The sequence below is a fragment of the Protomyctophum bolini genome (genome assembly GCF_963924005.1).
Source record: "Protomyctophum bolini genome assembly, chromosome: 1".
Taxonomy (NCBI): Eukaryota; Metazoa; Chordata; class Actinopteri; order Myctophiformes; family Myctophidae; genus Protomyctophum; species Protomyctophum bolini.
The window spans coordinates 50,972,815-50,994,711 of NC_137862.1; the positions used below are offsets into that span (position 1 = coordinate 50,972,815).

At 42.4% G+C, this 21,897-nt stretch overlaps 2 protein-coding genes across 3 annotated transcripts in view; both read left to right on the forward strand.

The window, feature by feature from the left end:
* The window catches only part of prmt3 (protein arginine methyltransferase 3), a 108,069-nt gene extending 105,827 nt beyond the window's left edge, over positions 1 to 2,242 (forward strand). Inside the window, exon 16 of the mRNA XM_080771357.1 lies at positions 1,364 to 2,242. Within this exon, the coding sequence (XP_080627483.1) occupies positions 1,364 to 1,473 (110 nt within the window). The 3' untranslated portion in view covers positions 1,474 to 2,242. The remainder of the gene's footprint in view (positions 1 to 1,363) is intronic.
* A 5,539-nt stretch (positions 2,243 to 7,781) lies between these two features.
* The window catches only part of slc6a5 (solute carrier family 6 member 5), a gene marked incomplete at both ends in the record, with an annotated part of 19,983 nt that continues 5,867 nt past the window's right edge, over positions 7,782 to 21,897 (forward strand). The window contains 10 exons of one of the 2 annotated variants that reach the window (XM_080768700.1): positions 7,782 to 7,856; positions 9,079 to 9,229; positions 10,079 to 10,210; positions 10,374 to 10,547; positions 14,058 to 14,208; positions 14,850 to 14,982; positions 15,763 to 15,897; positions 17,971 to 18,074; positions 19,200 to 19,324; positions 19,942 to 20,054. In XM_080768700.1, the coding sequence (XP_080624826.1) occupies positions 7,782 to 7,856; positions 9,079 to 9,229; positions 10,079 to 10,210; positions 10,374 to 10,547; positions 14,058 to 14,208; positions 14,850 to 14,982; positions 15,763 to 15,897; positions 17,971 to 18,074; positions 19,200 to 19,324; positions 19,942 to 20,054 (1,293 nt within the window). The remainder of the gene's footprint in view (positions 7,857 to 9,078; positions 9,230 to 10,078; positions 10,211 to 10,373; positions 10,548 to 14,057; positions 14,209 to 14,849; positions 14,983 to 15,762; positions 15,898 to 17,970; positions 18,075 to 19,199; positions 19,325 to 19,941; positions 20,055 to 21,897) is intronic. The other variant, XM_080768701.1, reaches the window with a different exon arrangement.

Sequence of the window (21,897 nt, forward strand, 5' to 3'; positions counted from 1 at the left end):
AAGCCTCCAGTACGCTGGTGATCAGCGTATATAATCATATACCGTTGAACATGTTGTATACGCTACAATTTTTTCCCACGGCGCATCTGGACTGGGTTCGTGTGTAATATATCCCCGGCTTACAGTACGTGTCGTTCACGCACGCACACACACACACACACACACACACACAGAAAGGGCCCTATATAAGGGTACGAGTGTGCGGCGGTGGGCACGTATACATACATGCAGTCTTGTGCTTTAAGCCATTCCGGGCGGGTAAGCCCTTTTGTCGCATGTTTTAAGCATTGTGTTATACTATACTACTTGTTATACTGTAGATCTACAAGCTCGTAGAGATATGCTACTTTTTTTTTTTAATCACGAAAATGTGCCGCAAATCTTTGAATATATGTTCTTTCAGAGCGAACGTTTTTTTTTTTTCTCAAATCTTTGCTTTCTGACGTGGGTCGGCGGCGCCCAATTACATATATTCTTTGGAGCATCCTTGACATGTGAAAATGTTTGAGAACCTTTTCTGAAAGCTGTTTTATGAATTATAAGACATTTTGTAGAATGGTCCTGCAGGTCTATATGGGTTAAAACACATCGCACCTCTCCGGTCTCCACACATAGTAGTCATCATTTCTGCTCCACGACGTTCCTGCTCACACCGCCACAGGCTAGTGTGCACCGGTGCAGAAGCATGAGCTCAGCACTGCCATATTGCTGTGGGAAAAACCGGGAAGAAGATCATTATATAAGCAATTCCTTTTTTTTGTTCCCTGGGAAGTATAATAGTTCTGTCCCCATGCCCTCCATTCTAATTTCTACGAGTCTACGAGTTTTCTGTTTTGTGATTATTCTTTTTAACTGAATGCTAAAAAAAGAAACGGCAGCATGCTGAGTTTTGTTATTTATCTGAGATTCTTTGGACATACGGACATGGGGGATTCTGTTGAACTGTGAAGAACAAATCAATCGATAAATAATAATAATATTTAAGTAGGGTTGTCATTTGCAGAAATGTCCTTCCTCTCTTCAAAACATGAGAACACATGTGAACACCTTGCACAGATCCTGCACACTTACTATACAGTGAAGCAAGTTTGTGCTATTATACAGACACGCATCACACATACATGTGGTTATATTCATCGGAGCATCCTTGAGGAAGTTTGCTGGATATCATGAATCTTTTCTTTTTAACTTGATTCATATGTGTCAGTCGGTGAGGGCTGCGATTTACGGTAATGCATTCATAAAAACCTTTCCACCCATGGGACATATATACTGTACGGTGCATCGTGTAACTGGATTGAATGCCGTTTTAATTGTAATATATTTTTAGATAAATGTATTTGACTTTCTCCTTCCCCTGCAGGTGACGAGCTTCGGGGGAAAATCTCGGTGCGCAAGAACAAGAGAGATCCTCGCGCCCTACTCGTGACCTTTGACCTGAAGGACAGAAAGCAGACTTATAGCCTGCAGTGACATTATTGGCTGTCACATGGCTGCCGGACGACCAATCACCTTTCTTTATATGAACTGGAAGAAGCCTGGATGGTATAGTGTGGTTCTTCCCGTTGGGGGGGGGGGAATAAGTCGGCCTTAACCCATTTTGGACTGATTCAAAAAAGGATTCAAAATCCTAAAATTTTTCGGGAAAAACCCATGTTTCTATGTCAGTGGTTTCTCAACCTTTTTCATGTCAAGGACCCCCAGAACTATCTCTATTGGGCCACGGACCCCCATCTCAAAATGTGTAGTTCCAGGGACCCCCCCCCAGAAGCCAATATTTTAGTTAAAAATGTTCGCTCTGAAATATATATATTCAAAGATTTGTGACACATTTTCACGACTTTTCAAAAAATAGCAGACCTACAAGCTCGTAGCGTGCCACTCGGTGGCGCGCTATATGAGCTTGTAGATCTGCTATTTGTCATTTGTTTAAAACACCAAAAGCGGTTCCCGACCAAAATGGGTTAAATCAGTTGTGACGGCCGAACGAGACGGAGGGGCGGTTGTACATCCAAGTATAGGAATTGGGGGCAGAAACCAGAGGACCTTCTATAGTGGCTGCAGTGTAAAGAAATAAATCTACATTTAGTGTGACGTGTTTTCATCCTGACCATTTCATGCACTTCCAGGACGTGTTGTGACGCTGATAAACGGTTGTCGCTTAAATCACTCTGATTCTCGACATCGTGTAATGATTTGCATGATCCTTTTGTATAGGTTTGTGTCGTAATAAAGAATCTCTCGTGCCAAATGACTTTGTTTGTGATTTTGTTTTCCCCTTTTTCTGTGTACCAAATTGTATTTTTTTTTTTTTTTTAAGACATGATATAAATGACATCTATAGGAGTGATAAGTAGATAATAAACTGCCACAATTTTTGTATTTTTCCTGTTTTTAATGTGTCTAAACAGTCTATGAGGTGACAGTATACTTCATTAGACACCCTGGAGTCGTTTTTATGTGCAATGATGTATTCCCTTTGTATTTACAGTAGGGTTTCTTCCTGGAGGCCGGACCCTTGACAGTCAAACGTGCCAATGAAATAAACTGTAATATAGTGACATCACATCAGCCCCTCCCCTAACCCCTCCCCCTTTATACAGCTGTGGGTGCGGCTTAAGTTCAGGTGGATCACCACCCTGCAGGCATACTTAATGAACTGGTGGGGGTGCCCGCGCATAAAAACGACATTTTAACAAATACTGTACACTTTTCTGAAAGAAATCTTCCTCCTTTTATAACAATAAGACCTGATGATCATGTTTTAGGGTGGATAAAAATCATGGCACTCCATCTTTATAATTTGTCACTATGAGAGTGCACAACTGTAACTGTTTGACTGTGTGTAGCGCCACCATGTGCTATACACTGTCCCATTGGTGGCTTTGTGACATCTCTGAGTTTGCACCATCCATGTTCTGTGAGTTCACATATACGTATATATAGCTACATTAATTTGACCATTTTAAAAGGCCAACTGAAACCTCTTTGCACCCTGCTTATACAATTACATTCTATTTTCCCACATGAGATGAATCCTGTATAAACTTGGAGAGAAGGGAATGGAAAAAATGTCTCGTTTGTTGCAGCTGGTTACTTAATGATCTCCCATTATATAATAATGGTATGGGTATGTATTTATAGACAATTAGACATTCATTTTATATATATATAATTATATGTATAATATATATATATAATTTTCTATTACATTGACTATAAATTGGAAACCTTAAAAGCATGAAAGGTTCCAATTCTGCAGTTTCTGCACAGAAATGCGAAATGTTGCAATTACGTTTGTCAATTTCCTAGTCCAAACTTAACCTCAAAATTATAATTTCCATAGGTGACTATATATATAGGTCAGCCAAATTAAACCTGCATATTTACTGTGTAGTTTCTGGACATTGCGATGCCATTGATTACATAGTTTAGCCAATGGTGTAACAAATATTCAGTCTAGCCCACCTTTGACTATCAGATAGCCATAATGCTCTATATAGCTTTGAAACAATATGGAGGTTCCTCTATAAGATCAAATCAAATTGCTTAAAATCCAACTGATAAAGTATATAGGCCTATAATATTCACCCTCGGATCCATAGAAGTCAGCCTATAGAAGATATGTGTAAACCAGCAATGACTGGCTATCTGATATATTGTTTATTTTAAACAAACCGGTCTAAAAATGTTTGTATTTTATCGTTTTTATTTTCTCATCATTATTTTTCGTTAATACGCGCATGCTCAAAAAGTCTGAAAGGCCATGGCGTGAACAACCATACTGTAGCATACACTAATAAAGATTTTTTTGCAACCCAATAATAATTTGCCATAATGATAATATGATAAAGACAGTTTTATGTATCCTAATCAAGCCACAGCCGTCTCTATATTGTATAGGCCTACATATAAGCGCATAGTAGGAGCGGAACCCGATATATTATGGGTGTAATAACGCGACAATATGGGCCCCTGGTTGACCTCGTGCAGCTGAATCGCTGCTTTCCAAGCGGACTCTGCAGGAGCATGGGATCTTATCACATCCCGAGCAGGAGAGGTCAATTAATTATATGGGCTCGTCATTAACGAGCATGTGATCATCATCACATGGCTTATTATCTCGGGGTCAAGGATATATGCTCGCCAGACTGAACTGTGACTGAGTCTGAGTGAGTGGGGCTTGGCCGTCAAATAGAATATCCCAGAGTGAATTAGACCCGGTCAAATCCAATTTAAATCATTTGACATGATTCTGTATACTAGCGATAAGCTATAAACTGAGATGCCGTTTTGCCAAACGGACTGTGTGTGACGCTATAGCGTGTGCTTCTTCAAGATATGTGAATAAAATCCGTTTGGTTTTTTTTTTAGAAATCGAAGACCATCCATTATAGGCTATATATTAATATATGTTCGCCTATAAAGACATATTGGCCAACTATTCTGTTCCTTCTTGCATGGTCCACACTATAGTGCCGCCGTGTTTTCCTCCTCTCTGCATGCTGCGAGGAGAAATGTGTTCCGGCGGACAAGACGGGAAGAGGAGCAGAAATCAATTACAATTATTCTCTGTTGACAATGTAATTAAACCCAAAGCGGCCAAGCTAATACACCCGCATGAGGCCCGTTATCTGGAACGGGCGGAGATTTACAAGCTGCGGAAGGAGCGCACCGTGTCCGTGCATACGAAGTGGTAACGGGCCCCATGTGCGCACTCAGCCTGTGGAACCTGTGCGTGTCATAGGCAGGCACGCGCGCGCGCACACACACACACACACACACACACACACACACACACACACACAGACTAGACATGTGATGTATGCACACACAGAGTCAGGAATTTAATACAGGAATGGCGAGTCACTGCTTGGGTATAACTATATAGCCAGACCTGTGGTATATATAAATCTATATTATTTATGTCCCAACGCTTTTTCATATGTAGGATAAGAGACGGCAGACCAGTTCCTCACCGCCCATGTGTTTAAAAAAAAAAGTCTCCTCCGCCTCCTCGCGTAAGACTTTGAACAAATGAGCAGCCTCGCCCAGACCTCGCTTAGTTATACCCTTTTCTCTTTTCTTTTTTTAACTTGATCAATGCGCCTATGGGACGGGTGTGATGATGACGCACGAGGCGAGGGCACGCACTACTAGACTATAGAGAGCCTTGGGCATGTGATGATGTGTGTGTGTGTGTGTGTGTGTGTGTGTGTGTGTGTGTGTGTGTGTGTGTGTGTGCGTACATTCATTCCACTATAAGCTATATATAGCCCAAATAGGCAATTTTTAGAAACTTTTTTAACAGTTCAACTTTCTGCATAATACTTATACAAAGGCGTGCAGTTAATCAGGGGATAATATAAGCGTTCGTTTTGTATAAGGCAAGGGGCCTATATTAAAAACAAAAAACGAACTATTTTAGAATTAAATAGACACTCGGGAATTTTGAAGTATAAAATATACATATATGTTTTAAGGGGATTTACTTCATTGCATGTCAACGGACTCCGGAGACAGACTCCCATCGCTGTCTCCTGTCCTATATATAAAGTCGAAGTCGATGTCCTGAACATTGTCCAAATATTCTGGGGGTCGAGTGCAGACTATATACATGTGCAGTACAGTCTATCTGTACACAAAGGATATTCAGCAAATGATAATATTGTAATATCATGTAGGCCTATATGTTTATGGCTTCATGCATATAAAGGCTATATACACCACTGAACTCAACAACCCCATTCCACTCTCAAAGGCCATATCTAGGCTATATAGCCATGATTTCTGTGAACCTCGGGTGCTGCATAACAGAACCTCTGCACCCACACACACACACCCCCTTAAAATATGCCTGGAAATCCTTGCCAAACACGCCGCTATGCTTTGCAACATGTGTATCCCTACACACACGCACACATACACACACCCCTGGAGATGGTTGTAAATCGTCACGCGTGAAAGAGCCACGGTCCTGTATGTACTATAACGCACGCACACGAGTGGCTTGTGCGTGGCACTAACGCACGCACACGCCCTCGTCGCGTCGCCGCCCGCGCGTCTTCTTCAGCACCGGCGCGGTGTCCCTTTAAAAATCAGAATCCCAAGACCCCAATGATTTATCAAACTCCTATTATCAAGAAAATGTCAAGCGAAGGGCACCTTGCGCTGCACTGACGCAAAGCCCCCGATCTTCTTTCTCACGGACTAGAGAGCTATAGAAGCTTTGCACTTGGCGGGAGTAGACATATACTTCCAGTCGTCTCTCTCCTTTACAGCTGCTGCTTCCAGCCCGACGGACACCCACCCCCACCGCCACCTCGTCCGCTCAAAAATGGTAAGTTGTGCACTTTCTTTTTTTCTATATAGGAATAGTGGCTATAGAGTCTATTATAGCCATCGCCACGTGTATTTTCTTTTTTTTTCTTTTCAAGCTTTTTTGACAGCTGCATGAGAGGCATATACTGTATCTGCTGTCCATGGTGCTGAAGCTGCAGGTGCTGGATTGCAGCTAGTGCAAAACTTTAATCTATATATAGTCTAGAAAGGCTACTTGTTCCGCACCTATAAGTGCTCAATATCTGTTGTTTGTTTACTTGTCCAGACACATGGAGTTTCTTTTGATTCACCTTATTTTATCTCATTTTATATTTAACACTTTTGGCTGAAACCAGGTTATGATTAACTGAAATGATTGCAAACAATTGAATTGGGACCCCAATTCATTAACATTTTCCCTTTTTCTTTTAATAATATTATGCTGTTTGGGTGTCCCCCTCTAAAACAAATCCGAGGTGTAATTTGTAATCCCGCACGGGTCTTTTCAGTGCTGTGTAATGCCGGTTGATCACGCATGCCTGCCGGGGAGTATGGGAGAGAGACCGGCAGCTTGTCTATTGCCCATAAAATCAGTGGATGTGTAGGGCTGAATGACACGGGGGAAATGGGGCGTAAAATTAAAGAATCTCGCAGTAACGGCACACGCGGGAGACAAGGAAAAGAACCCCCTGCAAACTGTGAGCTGAAACACCGGAGCAGTGGAGCCAAAACATGCGGCAAAGGGAGCTTTTCTTTTAAAAACCAGTGAAACCACCATCAGCAGTGCCCATCGGAGATATTTTCTGTAATGTTGGAAACATAGTAAAACAATGAAATAATAATAATATATGGAGAAAGATTTAAAAAAAAAATCCTGTTCACAGATTTTTTTAACCGATGCTGAAAGTTGAATGTTCCGTATTAGGTGTTTTCCTCGGATGGAATTTGTCTTTTTGTGCTGAATTAGTTTCGTTAATATTCCAATCCAATCCCAAATGTTCCAGGATTTCCCCGACCCGCAGAGAGCGGCCACCAACGCACCTACCGGCTACAACGCGTCACAGCAGCAGCAGCCCGTCGACGGAGCGGTGGGACTTACAGCAAACAAAGCGGAAAATGCGCCGTGTTTTCCTCACGCTCACCCGGCGCCCCCCCAGCCGCCCGCCCCGACGTGCAACGAGAGCAAAACTTTTTGCCCCGCCGCCGCCGTGGAAAATAAACCGGGAGAACAACTGGAGACCGGCGGCAAGGTCTATGGGACGTTTAAAAACGCCGCGCCCGCGGTTCCCGGATCGGCCTTCGGCGGTGGTGCAGCGGGTCAGACGGATGGTGGTGGTGGTGGTGCTTCTTCTTCTTCGGCCGGCCCTCAGGGCCAGGGCCGGGGGATGTCCGTCCAGTACGGGGAGCCTCTCAGGGCCGCGAGCGCGGAGCAAAACAACGCCTCGGGAAATTGGGTGGCCATGAGCCAGACCACCATCATATTGGGAACAGATGGCAACACTTCTGTGCAGCCCAGCAGCAGCAGCAGCGCCGCCGTGCCGGGGGTAAGTGTTGCTCAAATTAATTGTTTTCAATGAGAGGTTGAATCAGGGGCCTATCATCAAACGACCTGGGTCAGGGGAGACGGAATAGCCTACATATGAGATCTGTGCGGGATTATAGGAAGATCCAATTAAGGACGATATGGCCGTTGATAAAGCGCGCGGAATAACCATGGAGATGATGATGATGAGGCCACTTGAAATCATGTCTACAGGCTGGGATTCTGATTGATTTGAGATGGAATTCGTATTTCGTCTATATCGAATCTTCATACAAGCCTGTGTGCTATAGGCTATCCATTCTAATATATGATGACATCATGAGAAAACAATGGTTCCGTGTAAAGGAAAATGTTACGGTTGTATAGTGTGAATAGCCTATAGCCTATACAGCCAAATTAAAAATAACAACAACAATCGTGCACGTATATAAATTATTTGATTTTGCGACACTCTTTTACATTTTGGATCATGGGCTATGCCTATATGAGTGATTGTGACAAAGAGCAAGAGCTTAAATAACGATGAAGAAACTATCATTGAACTGATAGCCTATATATAAATCGTCTATTTGACATGAATACCCCCCCGCAGGCAGGCCAGCCCCTGTATATATACAGCCCAGAGTCTCTCTCTCTCTCTCTCTCTCTCTCTCTCTCTCTCTCTCTCTCTCTCTCTCTCTCTCTCCCTCTCTCTCTCTCTAGGGACTGCATGGTGCCGACAGCGGCGTGCTGTATAGTGTAATGCCTTACATAAGGTTGCGGATTCCACCCATTGTTCCAATGCCCAGGAGGGCTTTCCTCTCCCGTCTCACCTCAGTGTGTTTCCATTGATAAGCCCCCCTCCTCCCCCCCCTCCCCCCCCCCCCCCCCCCGCCTCCCATGCGTCCCTCCGGCTGGTGGCACACAGCCAGGCGAAATATGCTTTATGAATGTGAATTCGGTTCACACGTGGTTGCTTTTACTATATTTTTTGAATTGGCGGTCTGGAATGTGTAAACCTTTTTTTTCTCCCGGAATGACTGATGTTTTCCCTGTTTTATCGTGGCTCTAATCATTTGCAAATAGTCTTTAACTCTTAATTCATGGATTTTGGTCAAGTGTAATCGAATTTAAGACGTTTAATTTTCATGTAGCAATATAGGGAGGGAGGGGGGGGGGGGGGGGGGATAAAAAGCAGCCTTTTAGGATAATCACCCGCGATCCCCTTTTCCCAGGCCGACGATGACGATGACGAAGGGGGAGACGAGAATAAGGAACGAGGAAACTGGACCAATAAAATGGATTTTATCCTGTCCATGGTGGGCTACGCCGTGGGTCTGGGTAACGTCTGGCGGTTTCCTTACCTTGCCTTCCAAAATGGTGGAGGTAAGAATCTGGACCAACACATGAACTTGTCCAACGCTGCAATTGCCACAGACGAAAAACAGTCGAAGTCCACACTATTGATCCATAATGTATAAATGATAGATATAGGGTTCAGGACAACGAGGCCTTTTCGTGGAGACTGTTTTTCGTCTGTGGTAGCCTACTCAATTAACGAACTGTCAAAAAAGAAGAATTATTATTATTATTATTAAGAAAGTCTGACGTTTCGTGAGAGAAGTGAATTAAGATGAAAACAAGTCATGTTTTCTTTTTCTCTCTTTTCTTTTCTGTTTTTCTTTCTTTCTTTCTTTTTGCACTGCCTGAAAACATTAAACCATTCTATCATTTCATCGTTTCATTTAATTGGATTCCATTAATCACAGTCATAGTTGTGCATACAGTGGACGAGTTTATGGTCACTGAAAATGTAAAAATCGATTATTTCGTTCTTTCAAAGTAACGAAATCCTCCTTCTTCTTCTTCTTCTTCTTCTTCTAATTATTATTATTATTATTAGACTATGACATTCACCAATACAATATAATATTATACATTTTTAACAATAATGTGTAGGAGAGAAATATAAGGCTAAATGGAATTCCACTCGTTTCTAATTTTAATTCAACAGGGCCTGAGGCCCACACGAATGTCCCAGCATTATCTTCTTTTTTGATCGGTTTTAATTTAGTTTGAGGTCAATCCTGAGTCCTCAACGTCAATTTGTAAGAGTGCCACATTTGTATACATTCTATTCTGAGCAAAAATGACATTGCACGGGGCTTTGGAGTGCATATACCTAACCATACCACATGCATTGTATAGCCTGATTGTACACACATTGCCCCATAGGTGCCTTTCTAATACCCTACTTGACAATGTTGGGTATCGCCGGGATCCCCATCTTTCTGCTGGAGGTGTCCCTGGGACAGTTTGCCAGCCAGGGCCCCGTGTCAGTATGGAAAGCTATCCCGGCTCTGCAAGGTAAACTGCGCTAACTTCAAGTCTGCGCATTTTCACGCATAATATGTGAAGAATATAAAGTTGAATCAACATATTATCTATATAATATCATTGTCTTCTGAACAAAGCTCTTCAACTTGCTTAAGAGTAATTTATATATTTCGTCTCATTTTATTTATTTTAGGTTGCGGGATTGCCATGTTGATAATATCTGTCTTGATAGCCATATACTATAATATTATTATGTGCTGGACACTGTACTACCTGTTCGCTTCGTTGAAGGGCTCACTTCCATGGGCTAACTGTAGGAATGAGTGGAACACGGTGGAATGTATGGACAAAGACATGCTGCTCTTAGGTAAGACATGTACTCACGTGCACGCACACACACATAAATACATGCACACGCACGCACACGCACGCACGCAAGCAGGCATGCACATATATACGTCTCCAAATGCGCCTCTCTCTATACTATGCGCAATGCGTCACATGCGCGCAGCGCTCTTTCCGTTGAGATGTCTTGTATAGACCTGCAGTACAGTGAATTATTGCCTGAATGCCACCCAAAGCACCCATCCATGCAAGCGTTATGTTCTTGCTAAACTTGTTCCTTTTATGTATCGAAATAATGCATTTTAGACATATGCCATTGACTGCCATGCTGCCATTTTACAATACTGTACAAGTAGGCCTATACTAATGTAAATATGGGTCATTCTCTTTCGGGGGAAAATATGTATAACATGAAATATTTACTAGATCCTTATCTTTTACTTGAATATGTTGCAGGTCTTGTAATGTGCAACCCCGAAATCATGGTTTATATTATGGGGCTTTTTATAAATGAAAGCATTAACAAAAGAATATCTGGAAATTAGAACGAAGATATTCAACGCACCACAGTATCGGGGAAAAAAAGCAACCTTTGAATTTCCGTTCAAATCATGTAATATTAGTGTTCTGCTGCTGCATTATTTGTCAATTCAGCACAAAAACTGCTTGCTTGACAAATTTACTGTATGGTGGTGCTGCAGTGCCGCAGTGTACCCGACACTGACCTCTCCCGGTTGGACTAGGTATTACGTCTTACTGTACACGAAGCAAAGAACCGACCGTCTCTCTCTCTCTCTCTCTCTCTCTCTCTCTCTCTCTCTCTCTCTCTCTCTCTCTCTCTCTCCTAATTTGTCACGATTAAATAGCATCACTTATGCTGCAGAATCAAGTGATGATAAGTATGGTTGCTTAAACGGATTATTTGTCTGTAATTTGATAGGCTATATGCATTTATGTAAATGAACACTAGCCTATATTGAAATGTTATATCAAATGCTAGAATAATTAAATTACAGATATATAAAGAGTGTAATAAATCATATATATAGGCCAGTGGTTTTCAACCTTTTTCATATCAAGGCCTTTTATTTATTTGGCATTTGATCCGTGGTCGTGGATAGCCTCTGAGACCCCCAAAAAATAATTATATTGCGTTATCGTTGGATAAGATTTTGTCCACAATTCCATGCTGTATATATTGATGTGGCATATAGGAGCTAAATAACAGACAAACGTTGATCAAAATAACAATTCTTATATACATTCTCTAATTGTGTGCAGTCTCTAATTGTATACACTTTCAAGATTTAAACAAATGAAGGGTCCATTTGGTTACCAACTCTCCATCACTGGGAGTGGGGGCCACATGGGACCCCCTCAACGACCACTGGTTGGTTGAAAACCACTGAGATAGAGGCTAATCGAGCAACAAGATGCTACAAGAGCATTGTATGAACAAAACAGAATACATGAAATGTTGTGAATATGAATCAACTTATATAAAGTTGAATTTGAATACAGAGTGCAAGTTTTCTCGGTTGTAGCATAATTGTGTGTGTTTGTTGTGTGTGTGTGTGTGTGTGTGTGTGTGTGTGTGTGTGTGTGTGTGTGTATATATATATATATATATATATATATATATATATATATATATAGAGAGAGAGAGAGAGAGAGAGAGAGAGAGAGAGAGAGAGAGAGTCTTGGCGTTTGCTGCTTGCCAAAAGGTTCTCTTGACAAAAATAGCTGACTGCCAGACTGCCACCTTAGCTATGTTGTTATCCTATAATTAGATCAGTTATTTTTGGCACGGTGCGCCCTCGCACAAATTAAGGACACTTCAGGCGCCGCTGTATACTTTACATTGCGGCCCCATTTCCCCCTCACATGAGGGAACAGATGTGCCTTGCTATTAGTGACACAGTGACACAGAGTCACAAATGACACATTTCCCTATACTTTTCCATGAGCCATGAGAATGAACAAGCTTGCAAGTCACCCTGAGTTTCACCCACACGCTAATCCTGATTCCATAATGACACTGGAACTACTCCAGTGCAGGCACCTCTCTTAGGCCTTATATCATGTTTGCATCTTTGGAAGGCCCAATCAACTTCACCTCTCACCTGTTTGGCTCTGGTTATGCGGTTAACCCATTCTGACCTGAGATCAGATTCTAAAAATGTCTTCTACATCCTGACAGTTTTCTGAAAAAGCTATGTTTCTATGTCAGTCGTTCTTCGACTTTTCAAAAATAGCAAGCTCGTAGCGCGCCATGAGCTTGTAGATCTGCTATTTTGCAATAGCTAAAGCATAACATAATGCTAACACCAAAAGGGGTTCCCTTAAGAGAAGAACTGTCCCACACAACGCACTGTCAGAACGAATTTCATAATATGAAAGAAATTCGAATATTAAAAAATATATATATATTCGAAAGCTAAAATTGCCATTCGAATGGAGCTTTTATCATTTATTAATTATATTTAATATTTTTATTTTGTTTTATGTTATTTTATCCGCTCACTAAATGTATTGAGTAACGAATCTACCGCTGTGAAATCTCCCCGGCCGCTTCCACTGCATGTGAAAAGGTGCACGTCCGGTCACGTCGCAGAAGAGGTCATTGATTGGCTAACGTAGGGCCAGATTTCAGGGTAAGCCAATCAGAGACAGTCTACAGGGTGGGCGGGCTTACTGGCTGTTGTAAACAGTAACCCTTTTAATCGCAGACACACAAACCCTTGTAACACATACATAGATACGTCTAGTATACTACACAGACAGAAATCGCCGGTAGAACGAAAATCATAATACAGTCTCACGACACAACTTTATTGCACATCTGTGCTTGCCTTTCATCCACGCTTCTATAGCCTTTTAAATCTCATTTCCCATCCACGGGCACAAGCAAAGTGATATCAGCATCTTCCACCCGGTCTGTGGTGTCGTTTCTGACGAGGGTAGCAACTAGTTAGCATGGGAGCTAACATTAGTTTAACTCTGGTCCATATCGTTAGAAGCCAAGGAGTCCTCCTTAATAACACTATGGTACACGGGAGGCGGCCTTTTTTCCGACAGCATTCTAGCCGACGGGGCAACGGTCCGCTCCGCAGCGGGGGGACATTGGACAATGCTGCGTTTACACGGGCAGACACAGACGAATGCTAATCTAATATCATTTGGAGCAGCTACTGTACACGTCTGTTTGCATCAACATGTTGCTGGCTTCACAATGAATGATAGACTTTATCGTTGCGTCTGCCCGTGTTTAATGGTCAGGGTTTCACTGTCCACAGGCAGACCTGTCAAAAGCTCAAAACTATGCACTTCCCAAAACTCACAAGACATGCCAGCCACGTGTATTATTATAGGCTAAATATGAGCTAAAATAAACAATGTAAATATTCGAATATTTTCGAAAATTACAAATAATGAAGCAATGAAATTCGAATTGGATTTATAGAGGTGAACTGACAGCCCGTCGCACCACCATAATAATAACCCCATGTTTGTTGACGTGTGATTGGAACAGATACGTGTATTCTCCGGGACAGAAACCTCACCTCCGTAAAGAACTCGACGTTTTGTCTGTCCAACAATGCCGTGGGAAACTTGACTAAGCTGATGAACATGACTATGGACGCTAACAAGACATACGTCAGCCCCAGCGAGGAGTACTTCAAGTAAGTGCACCGTGACGCATGCTTTGTATATAGGCCTACTTCTATTCATACTTACTGTGCAATATGCGTTTTTTTGTGTTTTTATATAGAGTATTATGTATTTTGTTTTAAATGCACTGATCTGGTTTGCAATTCAATTTCGTTGTCTCGTACAATGACAATAAAGATATTCTGATTCTGATTCTGATACCATATACAAATAGCAGCTCTGTACTTAAGCTCTTGGGCTTGTACACTTCTACATGTTGTGAGCGATTTGACACACGACACAGCCGGCTTTATTTGAAACTCACATTTGATGCGCAATTTTACTTGTTAAATGAAATCCGGATTTTACTATGTACAGTATGTAGTGCTATAATTGTTATTGTCACACATAATCTACCCAAGCAATATTTTACACTTTCATTAAAAAATAAGCACACAAAATATCTCTTGATCACAGATTTATAAGATGTACTTCCTCGATTTCTGACCAATTCTCTTTTGCCTATAATACAGCCTGGATTATTTTAATCTGTAGTTTCTCGTATTGCAGTTTATACACATTTAAAGATCAGTGTTGCTTTAAAAAAAATAATGTTTTCCCATTCCAGTATTGCTAGTATCTTATTCTTCCCTTTGTCTCACCCCCCCCACAGGTACAATGTGTTACACATCTCTAAAGGCATCGAGTACCCCGGAGACCTCCGCTGGCCCTTAGCAGGCTGTCTCTGCCTGGCCTGGCTTATTGTCTATGCCTCCTTGGCCAAAGGAATCAAGTCATCAGGAAAGGTGGGTACATACAGTGCATGATAGGGACATGGTTGAGAAGTCTCCTCTTGGGTCCTTGACTCCTCTCCTTTGCTACCCCGTTGTTCCCCCCTTTGGCTCGGTGCATTTGAGTTGAGTTCTAGGTTTTCAAGAAATAATTCTTGTTGAGTGCTGCCCTCTAGAGGGCATTTGAATGAGGTGCAGAGCTAGTCTGCACCACCACTCAGGAGGCCGAGTATGAATAATGTCCATCCACCCAGGGCTGTTTTCACAGTGGAGGCTATAGGATGGAAAAGTAGCTTTTAATTCATGGCAAAGTAGCGTTTAATTCATGGCAAAGTAGCTTTTAATTCATGGCAAAGTAGCGTTTAATTCATGGCAAAGTAGCGTTTAATTCATGGCAAAGTAGCTTTTAATTCAGAAGTTGCAAGATAAAATTGGAGCTGATGAATGCGTATACTCCTGATTGGCCAAAATTGGCAACCCACCTGAAAGAAATCTTTTGAGTATATGACAGAGATGGAGAGACAGCCATGGTGACCTCTGTTACTAAGACACACTAGGGCTACGCCCGGGAATGCTTTGCCCCGCCCCCCTCCCTGCCCCAATACAAACTGACCGTTTACAGTAACCTTAATAATAGAGAAAATACATCATAAATAAATGCTGTAACGAGATATAATCATTAAGGAAAGTTTATGCATGTATACTACTATGTAAACTCTTAATTCCTATGGACTCCATAGCAACGACTCTCTCTCTCTCTCTCTCTCTCTCTCTCTCTCTCTCTCCTCATATCAGGTGGTGTATTTCACTGCCACATTTCCCTACGTTGTGCTGGTCATCCTGTTGATCAGAGGAGTGACTCTGCCAGGTGCTGGAGACGGCATCCTGTACTTCATCACACCCAAGTGGGAGAAACTCAGCGACGCAAAGGTAGCTCTCCTCCACCCAGAGGTCCCAGACCCTCACATACCTCTCAGCTCTCCTCCACCCAGACCCTCTCAACTCTCCTCCACCCTCTCAACTCTCCTCCACCCTCTCAGCTCTCCTCCACCCTCTCAACTCTCCTCCACCCAGACTCTCCTCCACCCTCTCAGCTCTCCTCCACCCTCTCAGCTCTCCTCCACCCTCACATAACTCTCAGCTCTCCTCCACCCTCGCATAACTCTCAGCTCTCCTCCACCCTCACATAACTCTCCGCTCTCCTCCACCCTCACATAACTCTCAGCTCTCCTCTACCCTCTCACATTTGGGTCACAGGCTAAAAAGTTTAGGAACCACACACTCATGAATTTCAACATTACGGTTACTGTTACTGTTACATTCTGTTCACGGTAGTAATTTCACTATGGAGAATAACATGAGGTGACCTTAATATCGTCTGCTATAACCTTTGTGGTCCAAAAATAAACAAGCTGTCTCTGCGTTATTGTCAGGGAGGTGTCTCTGTATCGTTTGCGACAGTCAGTTGATTCTTCATATCCATATGAAGTTCTTATATGAGGCGGTCTAAAATCCCCCTTTATACAAATAAAAAGTACATGCTCTACCGATATTGACGTCAGACTTCGGTGCTCTATATTAGCAGCCATTAAACCCAGCAGTTTTTTTTGTTTGTCTGAAGCGCCACTGAAGTTGTGTTGAAAAGTTTACACCACTAAAATCTGTCCTGGGTGCAACAGGACAATAGACTGGTGTCATGTACACGACTGTTGATATTAAACATGGTTTACTTTAAGTACAGGCAGTACGAGTTAAAAAGACACCAAAATGGATGATTCACAAAAAAGGCCAGCTATAGGGCTGTTTACAATTTAATTGTGTTTTTGGCATTGAACATTGGAACATATTAATCCAAATTAAATATCAAAAAGGCAGATATGACAAATAACTTGAATATACAAAAGAAACTACTGACATAATTCATAATTAATTTTGTGCTAAAGATACACAGTCAGTTCAGTTTAACTTTATTCAGTTTTAACTTTAACGTTAACTGCAAAGCCAACAAGGCAACAACAACAACAACAACAACCACCCATGAAACAACAGCTCGAACACAAAATAAGAGGTAACACTACAGCAAGCATACAATATAGCAAATTCAAAGCAGGAACAATGGCATTGAGGCAGCCTGGGCACACTTGAACTTCCATGCGCGGCCAAAGGAAGCGGTGTTTTGCGTCATCTCCGTTTTTTTTGGAAATTAAGCTCCACCCACGCGGCAGAATGCCGCTGGGGCAAGCTTTTCCGGGAATCTGGCCATTGGTGGAGCTTCATTTCAATCCACCAGCTGTCTAAAAAAAAACGGAAATGACGCAAAACACAGCTTCTTCTGTCCGGCGCGCAATGGAATCTAAAGTGTGCTCAGACCCAGGCTGTGACCAGAAGTGCAAAGTGTGGAGGACTGGCTGGGATCATTTGGGTGTATGTATATAAGGAACCATTACCAACAGCCATTATTCAGATGAACAAGGCATTAAAGTTCCAGTTGCTCTTGAAGGTGTATAGCTGGACACACGTGACACATCCTATTCGTATTCCATACCAAAAGCAGCTCTACAAACCCAAACATAATCAATTCTTTGCTATAGTGGGATCGCTTTCCCTGTGACACTTTGCCTTTATCATACAGTGGTTTTCATTCCGAGCCAAAACCTCGGTTGTGGGTGTACGTATACCTTTCCAGATGTGCATCACTGTTGTTCTTCTGTCACTTACTGTATAATATATGTCACACCCCTTTTTGTGTGAAAGAAATGGTAATAGCCACATAGGATCAAAGCAGCAGTCATATAATTGGGGATGCACGATTAATCTGTAGCATAATTTCAAAAATGAATAAATACTGAACTAAAGTCGAAAAATAAAGTGCAATATTGTCGCCAATGAGTGGTGCTTCCGCAGCCCCCTGGCGGTCCTCCCTGTTTCCAACATCTATGCCGTGGAGAAAATATAATTAAAACTAAGTCTGACTTGTTGTTTGTTGTTGTGTTTCTCTGCCAGGTATGGAAGGACGCGGCCACCCAGATCTTTTTCTCTCTGTCGGCGGCTTGGGGAGGCCTCATCACTCTCTCTTCATACAATAAATTCCACAATAACTGCTACAGGTAAACATGCAACAGGTAAACCATGCTTCTGGTCAGCAACAACAACACTTATACGCGTATACTACGTAGCTTGTAATATTTCAGAAATGAAAACAATATTAACTGGTGTTTTTTTTCAGTGAGCGATGTGACGTGGTATTTCTTGCCTATACCTATAGGCCTATACCTATCGATACTTTAATCCAGTTAGGCCTGACGTCGAAAAAATCTTCTAAATCACGATAGTTTTCTATATCAGTGGTGCTCAATATTTCATGTCAAGGACCCCAAAACATTTTAATTGGCCAACCGACCCCCATCTGAAAATATGTAGTTCCAGGGATCCCCCCCAGAAGTAAGGATTTGAGTTAAAACCTTTCGCTGTGAAAGAATAGGCCCTATATATTCAAAGATTTGCAATACATTTTCACGATTAAAAAAAAAATAGCAGACCTACAAGCTCGTAGCGAGTGCCGCGCTATGAGCTTGTAGATCTGCTAAAGTATAACACAATGCTTAAAACACCAAAAGGGGTTCCCGGCCAGAATGGGTTTTAAAATAGATTCAAGGTCAAATGTAGTGGTGAGAGCGCAGTCAGTCTTTGTTTTTCCTTCTGAATAAACAGAGGTCATTAACCAGGAAAATACAATATATTAGTGTCAGATGCAACACAAATACTGTAGCCTATATTTACAAGTTGTGTTATAAATGAATCTCTTTTATTCAATGGATGTAATTTCTTTATAAATCTGACAGCAAAGAGCAAACCAAATACACATTTTGCAGATATTTCCAAAAAAAAGCATTCTGGCTTTTCTATAAGATTATTTGCCTGCATGCATTACAAACATAAAAAGTCCTTCACAATCAGTTTTCTGTATTTCTATATGGACATAAAATTATAGCACCTTGTGTCATATTTTGTTTTTAGACCTCTGCATGCTGCAACTTAAATTAAAACTCTCGGCTATAGTTTTGCATACGACCACTAGATGCCACTGTTGGATAGGTTGCTGCTTGCGTACGACAGCAATAATCTTTTATGGACTGTAGAGTATACAGTATGTTGTGCTTGTGCATTTTTGAAAACCACCCCATTGACTTTACGTTTTCTTTGCATTAATTTCTGTATTCATTTCCTTCCAGGGACACCATTATAGTGACGTGTACAAACAGTGCCACCAGCATATTTGCAGGTTTTGTCATCTTCTCCGTCATTGGTTTCATGGCCCATGAGTTGAAGGTGCCGATAGAGCAGGTGGCGGACGAAGGTATGGTATACTAACTTATGCATTCACAGGCCACACGCGCACGCACACAGGCACGCGCACGCACGAACGCACGCACGCACGCACGCAGTTGTCAGTGGCTTAGTGCCACACACTGTTTATTAGCTGAGAACTGCCACGCTGGTTGAATTATTATGCAAACTATTACAGATTGTATTTGTTGACAGATTGCTGTATACGATTAACTCATACTTTATGTGTGCGTAATTCATGTGCGCGCGTGTGTGTGTGTGTGTGTGTGTGTGTGTGTGTGTGTGTGTGTGTGTGTGTGTGTGTGTGTGTGCGTGTGCGTGCGTGTGTGTGTGTGTGTGTGCGTGCGCGCGTGCGCGCGTGCGTGCTTACGTGCAGGCATGTGTCTACGGTATGTACTCTATGTGGTTACGTTATCTGTTTGTGTGTGCATGTATGTTTATGTACAGTATGTTTGTCTGTGTATAAATATGTTTATGTGTGTCCGTGTGTCCGTGTGTCTGTGTGTGTGTGTGTGTGTGTGTGTGTGTGTGTGTGTGTGTGTGTGTGTGTGTGTGTGTGCGTGCGCGTGTGCTTGTGCGTACGTGTGTGTGCGTGCGTGTGTGTGTGTGTGTGTGTGTGTGTGTCAGGTCCAGGCATTGCTTTTGTGGTGTACCCGGAGGCTCTGACACGACTCCCCCTGTCTCCCTTCTGGGCTATCATCTTCTTCCTTATGCTGCTAACTCTTGGCCTGGATACCATGGTAACCGCCTCTATAGTGTGTGTGTGTGTGTGTGTGTGTGTCTGTTTGTGTTTGTGTGTGTGTGTGCGTGTGCGTGTGCGTGTGCGTGTGCGTCCGTCCGTGTGTTTTTTAATACATCCTGTGATGGAAGTTGGCAGGTGGTTCTGTATGTATGGAAACGCTGTCATTGCATGGGTGTTAATTGTTCTAATGAGATAACACTGTTGTCAATTGTCAAGTCATTTGAATTTCTCAACTTGTCTTTGTGAAATGGCACCGCGTTGTGAACACAACAGAGTCTGTTGTTCTTTGTGTTCCAACTTTAGTTTACTTATAGTTTTTTCAGAGTGTACAAGGAGTATCCAGCATCAGTATATATCCAGCATCAGTATAATATGCTATATCAATGCTCTGTTATTTGTGCATTTGAATTGAGAGAGAGAGAGAGACACATGCAGGCGGCGAGGGAGAGAACAGAGGATAGCTATAGAGACCGAAAGGGAGCAAGTAAATGCACCCTTAATCCACTCCGTGAAGAGAAATAATAGAAGCTAATTGGCCCCATGTGTGAGGTGGGCATGGTAGAAAATAAGAATATAGAGTCTGCGTGTAATACTGGTGATGCTGAAAAAGCTCCTCTCTTAAAGGGACACTTCACCCTTTTTGCAAAAAAATATATGTTAATGACGTTTAGAAGCTTTAGAACACTTTCCTGGGGGTCTTTATGTGTGTAATATGTGGTTTTAGATATTTTAGATTGTAGCAGTGAGCCTGTTGTCTCTGATGTCATGGACACTGGGCTCACTTCCTTCCTGGACTACATGTTGTCTCAGTAAGACAGCTCTCCCCCCTATCCACAAGGAGGAGCAGTGCACCAAAGAATTATGGGAATTGTAGTCCAGGAAGGTAGTGAGACCAGTGTCCATGACATCAGAGACAACAGGCTCACTGCTACAATCTAAAATATCTAAAACCACATATTACACACATAAATACCCCCAGGAAAGTGATCTAAAGCTCCTAAACGTCATTAACATATATTTTCTTGCAAAAAGGGTGAAGTGTCCCTTTAAGTTTATTGCTGCTCGTCGACGTTTTGATCATAGCAGTTTTTGTATCGACCCGTGCCTTCCTTTTTAACTGTACCCATTGTTGGGGCCTATACAAACTGTGAATAAAAATGTCAACCAATCAATTAGATATTCATCAGAGGACATAATAATGGTGTATGGTCCCCGACTCCCCCTGGCTTCCCCAATTCTCAACAGTTCCGTCTTCACTCTCTGCAAAGGAGTGACAACAACTCTACGTCATATATAGGCAGACTATATGCACCAAACCACACAATCCTAGATATAATCACATCATATTATACCGCAACTTTTGGCTGTTTCATGTGCTTTTAAGCCCCCAAAGAGGCAACAGGATTGCATCTTTGTCAGCTAAGTAAAGACGTTCTTGTACCTACTTTGGTGTGCGGGGCTCTGTACCCTTTTTGAACTTGTTTTGTAAGTGCAAGTTGACTGAATCTGTTGCTGTCTGATATACCCAAAAGCCGCAGCACGTCTTCTAAAGTCCCTCCAGGTATAGCCTACACTATAGCCTACACTACAGAGACACCACACTTGAGAAGGGGCAGAGAGTGGAGCTGCAGTAGTAGCAAAGGCACGGTGCAGGCATGCGCATTTATATACGACAGGAGTCAACAGTGGTATAGCGAATGATGATGTTAAGCTCGACGTCTTGGCAGCTGTGTGGCTCTCTGAGCGCGAGGGGCCAGTCGCGCTGTTGACGCACGGCAGAGTGCACGGCAGTATAATGGGCCCTGGGATGCTGGCAGAAGATTAGTTCAGGGAGCACCGGA